We start from the raw sequence: 16,043 nt of genomic DNA, 5'->3' as shown, positions 1-16,043 counted from the left end.
CGTGTCAACACGGCGAATCAAACACGCTCGCTCTCTCTCTCTCTCTCTCTCCAACTAAATTCACCCGCACATCAGTCAGGTTGCGGACTAAAGCTCAAAGACGCTAATTAAAAAAAGTAGGAATTAGGGTTGTGTTTATCATTTCTCTAGAAGGAAAGACCCGTAAGGATGTGTGAGGATTTTATTTAGCAACTTCACTTGGGTTTCTGAAGCCTGGTTGAGAATTTATGGTTAACTTTTCCCATTTAGCATGAAATCGGTGACTTTCAGATACTGCTGCCCGCTCTGAACAGCCGTACGTGACAGAGCATTGACCCTGCGGGAAACCAGATTTAATTTCTTTCCTCCCAGGGGATGTGACCGACCCGGATTGCCCTCCTTAGTGCTGTAAGGAGAGCTTTTGCCTTTCATGACCCAAGCTAACTTACCTTTCAGAGGCCATCCTGAAGGAACGGAATTCTTAACCGGAAGATATTCCATCACCTCTCTCCAAACACGATAGTTTTAAACCGTCTTTAGAAAGGGAGTAAATTACTGATGACCTTCCTTAGTGCACATGATTCAAACCTGTGCATTTGCATTTAAATAAACTATTTTAGGATGCAGTGGAAATTGTTTTTTTTTTTCCCCATCTGAGACAGGTTGAAATTAAGATGTAAGTTTGATATACGCATTGTGCAAAATCATTAATGTGTCCCCGTATCCTGCATAATGTGACATCGTTTACTTATTCTGTCATCCTTATTGGGCAAAAGAAGAGCAACATTCAATTCGTTTCTTTGTAGCGGCTTCCGAAAAATGTCCTTGCAAATATATGGTGAGTTGTTTAAACAGGATGCATTTGGGAAGCTGCCTCTAGGGAGAGAGGAGTGCAGACAGGTTCCTAATCGATGGCTTTATAGAAACAGTAAGGAGAGCGATGTCAACCCCTTTCTCCATTCCCACCAATGGCACATACCTTCGCCTTGAAGCCTATTCAGGTCCCCTTCCTCCCCTCCCCCCCCCCCCCCCCCCCCAAGTAAAGGTGGCGTGGTTTTTGATGGGGAATGCTGCAGCTGTGGCCTGGGGGTGGGGTGGGGACACAACGCTCTGTGGCTGGAGCCACGCTTCCTTCCCGACACTTGGAAGGATCACTGATCATTGCCGTTCATGCTCTGACTTGCCAGCAGCGATGTCTTCAAGGCTACGGTCACAATGACATTAAATATAGGTCAAGTTGAAAACATTCCTTCCTAAGGAGAAGGCGGGGTCGGCACCTAAATCATTCGATCATCGGCAGCTCAGAAATTACCCCCCTGCTCTCTCGTTGAAGGAGTTTGGTTTTCATCACACAGGAAGGAGTAGGAACACATTTTAAATAGGACGGGGCTGCCTGGCTGGCTCTGTTGGCGGAACACGTGACTCTTGATCTCCAGGTTGTGGGTCTGATCTCCACGTGGAGCGTGGAGATGACTTAAAAATAAAATATTTAGGGGTGCCCGCGTGGCTCATCCGGTTAAGCGTGACTCTTGATTTCGGCTCAGGTCTCATGGTTCGTGAGTTTGAGCCCCGTGTCAGGCTCTATGCTGACAGGGCGGAGCCTGCTTGGGATTCTCTCTCTCTCTCTCTCTCTCTCTCTCTCTCTCTGCCTCCCTCATTCTCTTTCTCAAAATAAATAAACTTAAATCTTTAAAGATCTGTTTAAGTAGGACATGAAAATAGACATAAAGACTTTTTTTGTGAATTTCTGAGGCTAACTGCTGCAACACATCTTGATCTTAGGGCCGAGTTCAACAGACCTTTCTTTTTCATTCATGTACTAGTTCTCTCTCTTTTTTTTTCTTTCAGTTACTTATTTTGAGAGAAAGATCATGAGGAAGGGGGGGGTAGAGGGGGGGGAGAGGGGGGGAGAGGAGGGGGGGGAGAGGGGGGGAGAGGAGGGGGGGGAGAGGGGGGGGGAGGGAGAGAGAGGGAAAGAAATCCCAAGCAGGCTCAGCACCTTTAGTGCAGAGCCCCAGCAGGGCTCGAACTCATGAACCGCGAGATCATGACCTGAGCTGAAATCAAGAGTCGGACGCTCAGCTGACCGAGCCACCCAGGTGCCCCTCCTGTACCAGTTCTAAGGAACATCAGATGTGGGTGTTCTTTAGCTGGTGACTCTTCAAGGTGGTGATTTGGGGACCCAGGCCCTGACGTCTTGTCTTTGCCATAGTCCCTGTGGGGTTTCCAAGTTCACCTTCAGGTTGTCTCCAGTCCAACCTGAATGTGTGTGAGGGAGGGGGGAGAGAGGGAGACGGGGAGGGAGACAGAGAGACGGGGAGGGAGACAGAGAGACGGGGAGAGACAGAGAGACGGGGAGAGACAGAGAGACGGGGAGAGACAGAGAGACGGGGAGAGACAGAGAGACGGGGAGAGAGAGAGACGGAGAGAGAGACACACACACAGACACAGAGAGAGAGAGAGACACACACACACAGACACACAGAGAGAGAGAGACACACACACACAGACACACAGAGAGAGAGAGAGAGAGACACACACACAGAGAGAGAGACAGACACAGACAGAGAGAGAGACAGAGAGAGAGAGAGACAGACAGAGAGAGAGAGAGAGGGAGACAGACAGAGAGAGAGAGAGAGGGAGACAGAGAGAGAGACAGACACAGAGAGACAGAGACAGACACAGAGACAGAGTGAGAGAGACAGAGACACAGAGACAGAGACACAGAGACAGAGACAGACACAGAGACACACAGAGAGACAGAGACAGAGAGACAGACAGACAGAGACAGAGAGACAGAGACAGACAGAGAGACAGAGACGGACAGAGACAGAGAGAGAGACAGAGAGACAGAGAGAGACAGAGACGGACCGAGACAGAGACAGAGACAGACAGAGACAGACCGAGACAGAGACAGAGACAGAGAGAGACAGAGAGACACAGAGAGACAGAGAGACAGAGACAGAGACAGAGAGAGAATGTGTGTTTTATGGGTCAAGCCTGAATCTCATTTGCTCACCTTCTGTTGGTTAAAACTTCAATGGTGACACCCTAATTGCAAGGGAATCTGGGGAATATATTCTGGCTGTGTCTTCTGGAAGAGGAGGAAAGGGATTTGATGATGAGCTTTTAGGCCAGTGATTCTCAGACTTTAGCTGCATCAGAATCACCTGGAAGCTTGAAGCCCTGCTTCCTGGACCTCTCCCCGGAGTTTCAGATTCAGCAGGCCTTGAATGGGGCCCGAGAATTGACATTGCACACAAGCTCCCAGGTGGCGTTAATGTGGGGTCGGGACTACAATTTGGAATAGTCCTTGGCTGTGACACATTTTTGGGTGCTGATTTATCCATTTTTATCATGAAAACCTCTCTGTTGTCATGGCCTAAGGTATAGGAGGGAAGGAGGTGGGTAAGATAGGTAAGTAGTCTTGGCCAGGCTATTCAGCATATTGAAATTAAGAGTGGAAGATTTCTCTCTTTTTTTCTTTAATTAAAAAAAGTATTTGGGGCGCCTGGGTGGCTCAGTCGGTTAAGCGGCCGACTTCGGCTCAGGTCATGATCTTGCGGTCCGTGAGTTCGAGCCCCGCATCGGGCTCTGTGCTGACAGCTCAGAGCCTGGAGCCTGTTTCAGATTCTGTGTCTCCCTCTCTCTCTCTGACCCTCCCCCGTTCATGCTCTGTCTCTCTCTGTCTCAAAAAGAAATAAACATTTAAAAACAAAAACAAAAGTATTTAAATCCAAGCTAGTTAACATGTCGTGTAATACTGGTCTCAGGAGTAGAGCCCAGTGATACATTGCTTACTTATAACACCCAGTGCTCAGCCCAACAAGTGCCCTCCTTCTCATCACCCATTTAGCCCGTCTCCCCACCCAACACCCCTGCAGTGCCCCTCAGTCTGTTCTCTGTATTTAAGTCTCTTATGGTTTGCCTCCCTCTCTGTTCTTATTTTCCGTCTCTTCCCCTATGTTCATCTATTTTGTTTCTTAAATTCCACATATGAATGAAATCATATATTTGTCTTTCTCTGACTTCTTTTGCTTAGAATAATACATTCTAGTTCCGTGCATGTTGCTGCAAATGGCAGGATTTCATTATTTTTTAAAATTTTTTGTTTATTTTTGAGACAGAGACAACGTACCATCAGGGGAGGTGCAGATAGAGGGAGACAGAATCCAAAACAGGCTCCAGGCTGTCAGCTTGAAGCCCAATGTGGGGCTCGAACCCACGAACCACAAGATCATGACCTGAGCCAAAGTCAGACCGTAACTGACTGAGCCACCCAGGCACTCCAAGATTTCACTCTTTTTGATTGCTGAGTAATAGTCCATTTATACACACACACACACACACACTACATCTTCTTTGTTCATCAAATGTCCATCCAGTCGATGGACATTTGGGCTCTTTCTATAATGGGCTGGTGTTCACAGTGCTGCTGTCAACATTTGGGTGCACGTGCCCCTTCGAATCGGCATTTTTGCATCCTTTGGATAAATATCTAGCGGTGCAATTGCTAGGTTGTAAGGTACTCTTAACATTTTTTTAATGTTTATTTTGAGAGAGCTCGAGTGGGGAGGGGCAGAGAGAGAGGGCGACAGAATCCAAAGTTGGGTCCACACGGTCCTCAGAAAGCCAGACATGGGGCTCGAACCTACAGACCGTGAGATCATGACCTGAGCTGAAGTCGGATGCTCAACTGAGCCACCTAGGTGCCTCGGGAGTGGAAGATTTCTTAGAGGAATTGGAGCTCTGGAGGACGGAGATCTGGGGTGTCAGGGGCTAATGAGATGGCTGCACCCTGTTCTGTGGGTGGGGGGGTGGGTAGGGGATGGGACACTTCCGTTGCTGGGAAGGGAGCTTCCAGCTCACTGGGTCAGCTCTGTTGGAGCAGGAAGGTGGGGAGAATAAAGTACCTAAGGAAGGGCAGGACAGGTGACGCGGAGGAAGTGCCCGGGGGAGGGCTGGCATGACCATCAAAGGTGGTGGGGTCAGCCGAGCCTGGCTCTTGGATTTTGAGTTTCTTGAGATCTCAGGACATCTATAAAATGGGGATGATTGTTAGGTTACTGCGAAAATGAATTAGAGCAGAGGGTTGTAAACTTCCTTGGTCCGTGGTGCTTATAGGTTAAAAAAAAAACCCTTATGTTTCATTTATTAACTAGTTGGTTCCACACCACTTCATACATATTTATGTTCTGACACCTGGGTATTTGAAGAAAAATCATAAGGATAAAAGGAGAGATGTGTTTGTTTCTTAAATCACCACAATTACTTGAGGGTGGCGTGTGGGCCCCCGCGGGTTCCTGCGTGGCTTCCCAAACCTTGGGGTCGTGTTGGGCACTCTGCTGCCCTCTTTCTTCCTCTTCCACATTCATCTTTGCGTTTTACCCCAGCACCTGCCGAAAACTCAACTTTGCACAGACACGATGTCGTTGCAAGGAATGTAGCGCAACCTAACTTGGAAACTGGAGATCGACTGGCGTCAGTAACACGCACGGTGTCTGGCCCGTGTTGAATATTGCCGTGTAGCCCTCAGAAACATAAAATATTTTTGCAGTGCCTCTGTGAGGTCACAGTAGTGACCCAGGTGCTTTGGTGCCTGGCTTGGAAACTGGAATCCCATGGGGCTTTCTTGCCCCTTCAATAATTCATTAAGCCGATGTTACTAGCCAAGCAGCAGGCACTGTGCTGGGCATGGGGAGGACACCACCGTTCTGCTTCCAAGGAGTGTAGTCTAGGGGGGGACACTAGAGGTGGAATTAGAGACTCCGGCCAGTGTAGACTCCCACCGGGGCCAGTCTGGGAAGGGCGGTTTCAAGGTGCTCCGGGAGCTTATGGGAGGAGTGTTGGAATATCACGAGGTGGTTTCTCAAGTGGGTGGCCCTTGAGTTGTTCCTGAAGGCTGAGAAGTTAACATGGCAAGAGGGTGAAGGAACTGTAGCCCAGGCGGGGGGGGGGGGGGAGTGGCATTCTGGGCGAGTGTTTTTCAGACCCTGGCGAAGGACCTGCTCTCCCACCCCTCGGTCGCGTTGTGGTTGAGTCATGACTAGCATGTAGTTCACCTGTGCTGTGTGGGCCACCGGAATCTGTGGACCACACTTTGGGTAACTGTTCCAGATGGGGAACGGCACGAGCCAAGGTCCTGTGGTGGGAGACAACTAGGAGACTTTGAGGAAGGAGAGCCGGTAGGAGTGGAGCAGAAAGGTAGAAGGTGGAAGAATCAGCGGGGGCCGTAGTGAGCCTCTAGGCCCCAGGAAGAGCTTGAACCTGCAGTGAAGACCTTTCCGTCCTGGTGGAGAAGGGGAAGTTGTGATTACTTCCTAGGTGACAGGTTGAGAGTGTAAGCAGGCCGGATGTTTGGCTACGAAGATCTGCTTGAACGATTGAGGCAACTTATGGGCCCGGCGTTGTGGCCTCCCAGAGCCGACGGAGCTCTTGCCAGTTGGCGTGAAAACGATGCATTAGAAGGGCTGCCGGAGTGTGCCTGGTGGCTGCGTGAGCGCCCCCGGGTCCCCAACAGGGGCCTGGATCTCCGGCTCCTCGGGGTTACCCCTACCACCGACGGGAAGCTCGAGGCCCGGCTTGCTGTTCCTTGGGTGTCAAACAGCCTCTCTTCAAGGCTTAGAGAATTCTGGCTGTTCCCGTGAGGTCCTACGGGGTGTCACCCGAGTCTGCGTCCCATTCCACCTGTTTGCTTTTTTTGGGTTTTTGTCTTCCGGGTCGTTTGGAGGTTTCCTGTGGCACCGGCGGGCACCAGGCGAGGCAGTGGGCATGGCACCAAGTCCTGAAGGGAGCTGGCCCTCGCCTTGCCCCCGGCGGCCTGTCATAAGCGCCCCTTCTGACTTAAGACTCGGGAGCGCTCTCCCTCCTCACGCGCTGACTTTTGGGGGGTCACCAGGAGGGACTTTGGGTCTCCGCCCTCCCGAATCTGGAGGCTTGACGTTGACTCGAGGCTGAGTTTCCTCCTTGGCCGTGAGGAGCGGGCTGCAGAAGAGAGAATGACGCGCTGTGGTTTCTCCGCACAGGTACTTCGTGCTGGATTTTGAGGCCGGCATCCTGCAGTATTTTGTGAATGAGCAGAGCAAACACCAGAAGCCTCGGGGAGCCCTGTCTCTGTCTGGAGCCATAGTGTCCCTGAGCGACGAAGCCCCCCACATGCTGGTGGTGTATTCCGCTAACGGAGAGATGTATAAACTGAGAGGTACGTTCTCCTCCTCGCTTTTCAGACCCGTCTCCTGGGCTACGCGCATAGTTACCATGGTGATGGCTCCCGGCTTTTGTTTTTGTGTGTTTATTTTTTTTTTTAATTTAAATTTTTTTTTTAACATTTATTTATTTTTGAGACAGAGAGAGACAAAGCATGAACGGGGGAGGGGCAGAGAGAGGGAGACACAGAATCTGAAGCAGGCTCCAGGCTCTGAGCTGTCAGCAAAGAGCCTGACGCGGGGCTCGAACTCACGTGAGATCACGCCAGATCATGACCTGAGCCGCAGTCGGCCGCTTAACCGACTGAGCCACCCAGGCGCCCCTGTTTCTGTGTGTTGAATCTTAATTCTTTGGATTGTTTAAAATCACCTTTAACAGTTTGCTGTTTCAGGGCTCTGTGGTGACAGACACCCCTCTCTTATTTACCCCTGGGGTGGGACACACAGCTGACCCTAGGAATTGCTTGTCTTAAGTAACTGAGGAAGTAGGACAGACAAGAGGTGAGTGATAGTAGGGCCAGCTCAGCTTTCGGATCTCAGATGTTTCGTCTTAGTTCGATGTATATCTTCTTTGACCTTCTACTACGGTCCCCTGTGGGGCTGTATTCGGAGGACAAAACAAGCCTTTCAGGGGTCATCGTGCCCTTCCCTCAGGATTTTTCTAGAACACCTCTCAGTGAAGGGCCCCTTCACTCCAGTATTAAAGCCTGGTGAGGAAGCCATCTATCTGCTTGCTGTTGAGTTAATTTCCTTTTTGTTTTTTTCCCCTTTCTCTTTGCTTCTTGAGAACTGAAGTCTGCTTAGCGTCTTCATGGAGGCAGATTCCCCAGGGAGCCCGCATTTAGCCAGAGCTACAGGTCCTGCCACCCCCAAGGCACATCCATCCTCCAGGTTTTCAGCAAAGCCAGACTTGACTGTAGCAGTGTAATTTGATTGCCAGATCATTCCACCAGCATTCCATTACAGTTGCATTGCCAGAAAAATTGTCAGTTTTCTTCTAATGACAGAACAATGGAACAAAAATCCAAATGCACATATTGGGGTGTGTGTGTGTGTGTGTGTGTGTGTGTGTGCATATGTGCGCACACACACCCTGAGTGAATGTTGTTAGGGTCTGAGGAAGGGTAGTACTTGTATATATTACGTGTTGGGGGTTGGTTGCTAATTCTGCCGTCATACATTTTTTTCTTTGCCCAAGTGAGGGCTCAGTAGGCAGAAAAGGCCCCTTTTTATCCCATATCCTTGACCCCAAGGAACTGATCATGACAGGTCAGCCTCTGCAGAGCCACACTGAGGGCTGACTCCGTGCCTCCGAGCCCAATTTCGTGGTCTTACCTTCAAGATCTACTGCCAAGAGATGGAATAAGCAAATGTTTCTTTATTGTCTACATACAAGTCTTATTTCAGAACCTATAAAACAATCCAAAAGCCTACGAAATAATAATGCCTTTAGTTGAAAAAGTTTTTCAGTTTTCGGAAACACAGTAATAAGATTCATGTTCTCTTTGGAGATTCATGCCGTGCGCGTTCCAGCTGGCTAGATTTACGTGGTCCTTGATTTCGTTTTGTTGTTTATTGCTTAATAAATTGTTAGAGCAGAAACAAAAGCAGGTGAAAACCTTAATGGCACTTCCCCCCTGCCTGTGGTTTATAAAATGACACGAACCCACACAAAAGAAATACCTGACTAATTTGACAATTGAGCCATCTCATTTTGCCTTGTAAGAGTTGATATTATTCTCAGGATTATTAAACCCCAGGGTTTTTTTTTTTAAGGGTAGTTTTAATAGCAAATATAAAAGTTTTATTATATGCGTGACATTATCGCAAGGGCTAAATTTAGCTGAAAGTTAGCAACTACGGAGAAGGCAGGATAAGTTTCTGCACATATCTGGCCGGTCCTTGGCTCATCCCAAGAGGGGTCTGGGTATCGGTTTTCTCAGTGCACATCTCACGTCCATGTAGAGTTGAATGAATCTTGCTGTCCATAGACGCGTGGCTTTTCCTAAAGAAAAAGACTCTAGTTTCTGCAGAATCCTTTGGAAGTCAAGTACATCTGGTCTACCTCCCTAGATTTCTTCACCCAAAAGTTCAAGCTGAGGTTCCAGGGAATCATTCTGTTTTCTGCGTAGTCAACATTTATGTAGTTAATGTCATTTTAAACGATTTTTGCAGTTAATTATGCAGCGAAATCGATGATTTAGATTTTATTAGACCCTGTTATGTACCCATGATAGTCTAAGAAAACGATTTGGTAGATTTGAGAGATGGGAGTGTAGATGAAAGATCATGACTATACAGTTGACTTGTATTTTAATGTCTCTTTGGGAGAACCTAAAGCAGCATTTGGTATCTTGTTCTGTCCAATCATAATACGAATCATTGAGAACACATATTAAAATAATTCAATTGGATGCTTATTTCGTAGATGCTAATAAGTTCATGGTACAAAACTGATAACAACCAAAGGCCCTGGAAAACTATACTTAGAGACTAGAGGCACTTAAAAAGAATCACGTTTTGGGGTGCCTGGGTGACTCAGCTGGTTAAGCGTCCGACTTCGTCACAGTTTGTGAGTTCGAGCCCCCGCGTTGGGCTCTCTGCTGTCAGCACAGAGCCCTCTGCAGATCTTCTGTCTCCCACTCTCTCTGCCCCTCCTCCATCCGCACTGTCTTTCAAAAATAAACATTCAAAAAATCATGTTTTCCCAATGACTTTTTTTTAAGAGGGTAAAAAAAAAAAGGCAAAATTTTTCTGATAACAGCCCTTGCAGAGTACATTTTTAAGTGGTTTAAGAGGGAATTTTCTGTTGAGATTTAGTGTAATTTGGTTTTTTTTGGTGTAAGCACATTCTGCTTGAGAATATTATGATCTGCCTTTGTTTTCCTTTCTCTCCCTACCTCACTCCCTGGGCCTCCAACCCCTTAGGTGGGTGTAGAAATAGGTTGGATACGTTTTGGAACAATCTCTGCAAATGTTTTTTTTTTTTCCATTTTAGCTGCTGATGCAAAGGAGAAACAGTTTTGGGTGACTCAGCTTCGAGCCTGTTCCAAATACCACATGGAAACGAGTTCTAAGGTAAGTAACCACAGGGAAGCAAGGAGGCATTGGAGTAATTCGAATAGCTACCCTTTAGCCCAGTTATCTGTTTCTTTGGGGAAGCTGTTTTTCATGTTATTTTCAAGTTACCCACTGTAAGGGAATTCATACCTGTCCTGTTGCATTTAAATGTAGAGCCAAGAGGGAAGTAGCAGGATTAAGCTTGTGGGTAGAATGAAGAGGCCTACAGACCCCTCATTGGAACTGATTCTGGAAGGATACTTCAGTTGCTGTGCGTGCTGTCCACGTAGGCAGCTGTTAATTGGCCTGTTGAGAAGCTGGAGTGGGTGATTTCAGCGTGGAGGTGTAGCAGTCAGATTTGTCATTCGCGAGGACTGGTGGTTGTCACTGATCCTTAAAACCCAGACCCAAAACTGACTGAATATTCTGCAAGGAGCTTCAGCGTTCTAAGTGTAAAAACGTTCTTGGGTAATTTGGCACGCAAGCATGAATTCTTTTCTCCAAGGGATCTGTAGGAGGTGTTGGATCTCCGAGGTGGGAAATAGGAGGTAGGCATTTTCAGAGGTTATTCGGAGGATTTCATTAGAAATCATTAGAATACAGGAAATGATTGCAAAATAAACTTATTGAGGGCAATAAATATTGGTTAAAATCAGTGCTCAAAGGACTTAGCCCTTTAAAAAATTTTTTAATGTTTGTTTTTGAGAGAGCGAGAGAGAGAGAGAGAGAGAGAGAGAGAGAGACAGGGCATGAGCAGGGGAAGGGCAGAGAGAGAGGGAGACAGAATCTGAAGCAGGCTGAGCTGTCAGCACAGAGCCTGATGTGGGGCTCGAACCCACGAACTGTGAGATCATGACCTGAGCTGAAGCTGGACACTCAACCGATGGCGCCACCCAGGTGTTCTGGGACTTACCCCTTTTTATATCATTAATTCAAATTTAGGTACGTACCCGATGGCGGTTTGCTTCCACATTCCACACATCCAATAGAAAGACCCCCATGCGAAACCTCTGATACTTCTAATCCTATATAACCAGTCGGCTGTGTTGCCCAGGGCCAAGGGAAATGTCTTGCTTGGTTACACCTCCTCCCTGTTCTGCCTCTAAGTACAACCTGAAATGATTTCTTCACAGTGATTTCGTCCGCTGTTTATTTTTCTTTTAGGAGACTCTTTTCTTTGACTTGGCTTGCCGCAGATTCACTCATCCTTCTTGACTTACCCCAAGCAGCATCTGGGTTACCGTAGGTAGGGCCCTACGTCTAAAGCGCTTTTTCTCCCTGGCTTGTTTTATTTTCCAAGAATTATGGTAGGAGTTCTGGACGCTTCGTCAGTATTTTATAAATGCCTAGGTTAGGGCGGTTTAAAAATGCTTTTCTTTTTATGCGTGTCTTTTTACTTTTTTATAAAGGAGAACACAAGGGCATAAAATAAAAAGAAAATCTCTCCCTCCATGGCCACATACGCTCATTAGAGATCATTGCCCTTAACATCATTCGAGTAGATTAGTGTTAGTATGTACATCTGCATCTGTATTTTTTACACAGATGGGATTGTATCATGCATACAGTTTTTACCTTTTTGGCTTTTTGAAAAAAAAAATACATTTTGGAGACCTTTCTTATTAGACCTGTGGCATGTATTGGAGTCTTAGGATGGATTTTCTAAGGAATGGATGTCAGCAGTGCTTTAAGTCCTCTACTGATGGACATTTAGGTTGTTACACATAATGCTGTAATAAACATCTTTGTACACTTAGCTGTGTATGGATTTAGCATACGTGTCCTTTGCCTGTCATTCGTATTGTAGATCTTTTCTCCCAGTAGGTCACCTGTATTTTGACTTTGAATACATTTTTTTTGCTATGTAGAATATTTAATTTTTGTGGTCACATTTTTGAATATTTTCATTTTTGGCTTTTGGTTGTACATCATGCTTATTAGAAAAGGCTTCTTTGTTCTAAAATTATGAAAACAGGGGTGCCGGGGTGGCTCAGTCTGTTAAACCTCCGACTCTCGATTTTGGCTCAGGTCACGATCTCATGGTTGGTGAGTTCAAGCCCTGCAGTTGGCTCTGCACTGGCTGTGTAGACCCTACTTGGGATTCTTTCTCTCTCTCAAAATAAATAGATAAAATCATGAAAACATTCTTCAGTGTTTTCTTCCTATGAATTTATAGTTAAATTATCGTGTTGAAATCATTCATTCATCTGGAATTTCTTTTGGATGTAAGAATTGAGGTAGGGAAACCAATTTTAAGTGCATTGATGTTTAGATGAATCACTGGAGACCAGGAAAGGTAAGGACCTCGTAATGGTAGTAAGAAATAGGAAGCGAATTTGAAGATTCTCTGAAGGAGAATTTGATTTACTCTGATGTAGTCTCTGGGCAGTTTCAGGAATACAGATTAACCTGTTAATGTAGAACCCAAATAAATAATAATTTAGATGGTAGGGCCTGTAGGATTTCTTGAGACTGAAGGTGAGATCCCTAACCATCACTCATTTGTAGTGTAGCTAGTGAATAATAACTTTAAAATTTTTAAACAGACCTGGTTGTTCAGCAGACGCATTATGAAATCCAAGAAGCTCCTTAGGCAAGAGTTAGTGAAAATGAAGTTGGGCTTAATGTAACAGTGAACTTGATGTCCAGTTAACGGTGGGACGGCTACTTACTTTGCATCGTGGTTATTAGGAACATATGCTAAATAAGCCTTCTCTTCACTCTGTTCTTTCTTCACTCTGAGCAAGTCAGATCCTTCCCCAGTAGATGATAGAGAATATTCTCCCTATGATTGCTTGGAATCATTGCCTTTTAAAAACTTTTTATCTATCTATGTATCTATCTATTTAATGTTTGTTTATCTTAGAACGAGTGAGGGTGGGGCAGAGAAAAATGGAAACCTAGGATCTGAAGCGGGCTGTGCGCTGATGCCTGACGTGGGGCTCAATCTTCTGAGCCATGAGATCATGACCTGAGCTAAAGTCAGACACTGAACCGACTGAGCCACCCAGGCACCCTGAAAACTTTTTACTTAAAATCAAGTGTTCCCTACATGCACCCCAATGTTTATAGCAGCACTATTGACAATAGCCAAAGTAGGGAAAGAGCCCAAATGTCCACTGGCTGGTGAATGGATAAAGGGGTGTGTGTGTGTGTGTGTGCGCGCGCGCGCACACACACACACACACACACACACACACACACACACACACAGAGTGAGAACTGCAGGATAACTGTATTCATAGAGCCTGCAGAGGGCTTCCCAGAGGACCTGTCCAGCAACTCTTGAAATCCAGACTTGTCTCAGACAATACCCGATGATGTTTCCCCTAATCCAGAAGTGAAATGGAAAAGACATTTCCTAAATATGCCTAAAGTCCGCTTTATTTAATACTAAGGACTGCTTTTTATTCAGAAATTACATTGCTTTGCTTTTTGAGGGTTAAAATATTCTTTTTATTGTAGAAGATATAGAGTACTGACTTATTGATTGCCTTTTTAAAAAAATTAGGTTTATTGAGGTGTAATTTACATGAAGTGAAATTCCTCCTTTTTAAGTATAAAATTTATTTTTTGATAGATGCATGCAGTCATGTAACCATCACCACAATTAACATTCTACTGCCCCTCAGAGTTCCCTCATTACCCTGTTGGGGTCGATTCCTTCCCCTCCCCATGAGCTCTAGGCAGCCACCATCCATTTTCTATGTGTAGTTTTGTTTTTTCTAGAATGTTCTATAAACTGACTTGTACAGCCTTTCATATCAGACTACTTTCACTTTATGCAGTGCTTCTGAATTTCATCCATGCTGGTGTGTCAGTAGTCGATTCTTTTTAATTTTAGCTATTTTAGTGGATGTGTGGTACTTTTTGTTCTTAATATCTTTTTCAAGAATCAAAAGTGATTACCAATCCCCAAATTAATTTCTAAATTCTCAGATTAGGGGCTCCTGGGTGGCTCAGTTAAGCATCTGACTCTTGATTTTGGCTCAGGTCATGGTCACAGCTCAGGAGATTGAGCCCCAAGTTGGGCTCTGTACTCACGGTATGGAGCCTGCTTGAGATTCTCTCTCTCCTTCTCCTTTCTCTGCCCTTTTCCCTTTCATGCACGTACATGAAAAGTTCCTCTGAAAAAAAAAAAATTAAAAAAAATACGCATGTTACAAAATTTCTAAATCTGTTCCTGGATTTCAGAAAACAGGATTAGTTTTTGAAATCTCAGGGTGTCACATAGGTTCATCTTGTGGTCTCTGGTGTTATTCGAGGTACAGCTGCAAGGGTGTGAGGCGTGTCTGCTAAGACGACCAGAACAGTGACTTTCTCTGGAAACACCAACGACAAAGCAAAACGTCTTATTTTTGATGTGGTACAAAAATTCAAGCAACATAAAGCATTGATTGGAAAGTGTTCAGAGAGAGCTGTAAGCAACGGTTCTCGTGAGAATTTACTTGCATGTGACTTTGAAGTATCAAACGTAGGGGTGGGTGTCTAGTTTTTATCAAGTAGCTGGTGTTCGGAGACCCCTAGGATTAGGCATAGTGGTGTTATGGGTACCGCCATAAGCCTGAGCATGGGAAAGGAACGGTTGACGGAAGTGATGATGTTTATTGTTATTATTATTATTTATTTATTTTAAATGCGTATTTTTGAGAGCGAGCATAGGGGGAGAGGGGCAGAGAGAGAGACACACAGACAGACAGACAGAATCTGAAGCAGGCTCCAGGCCCCGAGCTTTCAGCACAGAGCCCGACGTGGGGCTTGAACTCACAAAGCGTGAGATCATGACCTGAGCCGAAGTCGGACGCTTAACCGACTGACCCCAGTAATGATGTTTAATACTTTCCATGTGAGTGACCATCCCTCAGGATCCTGTTACCCTTCACACTGGTCCTGTGACATAGGTAATATCTCCATTTTTACATATTAGAAAACTGAGACCCATTGAACCTAAGCGATAGGCTCAAAGTCAGATAGCCATTAAGTGAGTAGATGGGGACAAGAGGCAGAGTTGCTAAACAGTCCCCCTCCCCCTCATCCCTCGTCCTGGTTTCCTGCTAGGTGCTGATGGGAAGGTTCGGGATGGTGTTCTCCTCCCATGAACTCCATGTTTTATAACACTTGAGGGGACAGCTCTGAATAGGACACCTGTAATTTTTATATACTCAAGAGAGCCCTTCCCCAGTCTTTTAAATAGGTCTTATTTCAGAATTTTTCAGTAACTTTGCTTGAAAGCAACTTTGGCCTTTTGCACTACATTTTGTGCTGTAAGCTTCTAATGGTGAGCACTTTGGGCAACTCCCCGTGAACTTTGAATGAAAAGTGTCTTCTGGCTGAGCATACACGTGTTTCTGCTCACGACATTCTGCTTTAGAAGAAATATTGGGGAATGCAGAGTGAGAGATCCTGCCTTTTTTTAAAAGTTTATTTTGAGAGAGGGCGGGAGGGAGGGAAGGAGAATGTGAGTGGAGGAATGGGGCAGAGAGGGAGAGAGAGAATCCAAGAAGGCTCTGAGCTGTCAGTGCAGCACCCGATATGGGGCTCGGTCTCACAAACCATGAGATCGTGACCCAAGCGAAATCCAAAGTCAGATGCTTAACCGACCGAACCACCCAGGTGCCCTGAGAGGTCCTCCAATTTAAATCCCACTCTGCCAGTTATGTGTTGAGCGTACCAGCCCAGGTCACTTTTATTTCCTCTGATCCTCGGTCCTCGTCTTTGAAATGGTATCCTCTGTCTCCTGAAGTGGCCCTGTGGGCCAACGAGGTAATGCAGGTGAAAGCCGGCTGCCCGCTTGAAGCA

The 16,043-nt window shown here is 46.0% G+C and overlaps 1 protein-coding gene across 1 annotated transcript in view; it reads left to right on the top strand.

Annotated features, from left to right (window-relative positions):
* The window catches only part of OSBPL10 (oxysterol binding protein like 10), a 305,042-nt gene that overhangs the window by 101,154 nt on the left and 187,845 nt on the right, over positions 1-16,043 (top strand). The window contains exons 2-3 of the mRNA XM_042954884.1: positions 7,005-7,180; positions 10,183-10,262. Of these exons, the coding sequence (XP_042810818.1) occupies positions 7,005-7,180; positions 10,183-10,262 (256 nt within the window). The remainder of the gene's footprint in view (positions 1-7,004; positions 7,181-10,182; positions 10,263-16,043) is intronic.

This window comes from Panthera leo, chromosome C2 (assembly GCF_018350215.1).
Source record: "Panthera leo isolate Ple1 chromosome C2, P.leo_Ple1_pat1.1, whole genome shotgun sequence".
NCBI lineage: Eukaryota > Metazoa > Chordata > Mammalia > Carnivora > Felidae > Panthera > Panthera leo.
This window is presented reverse-complemented; position numbering and strand designations above follow the sequence as displayed.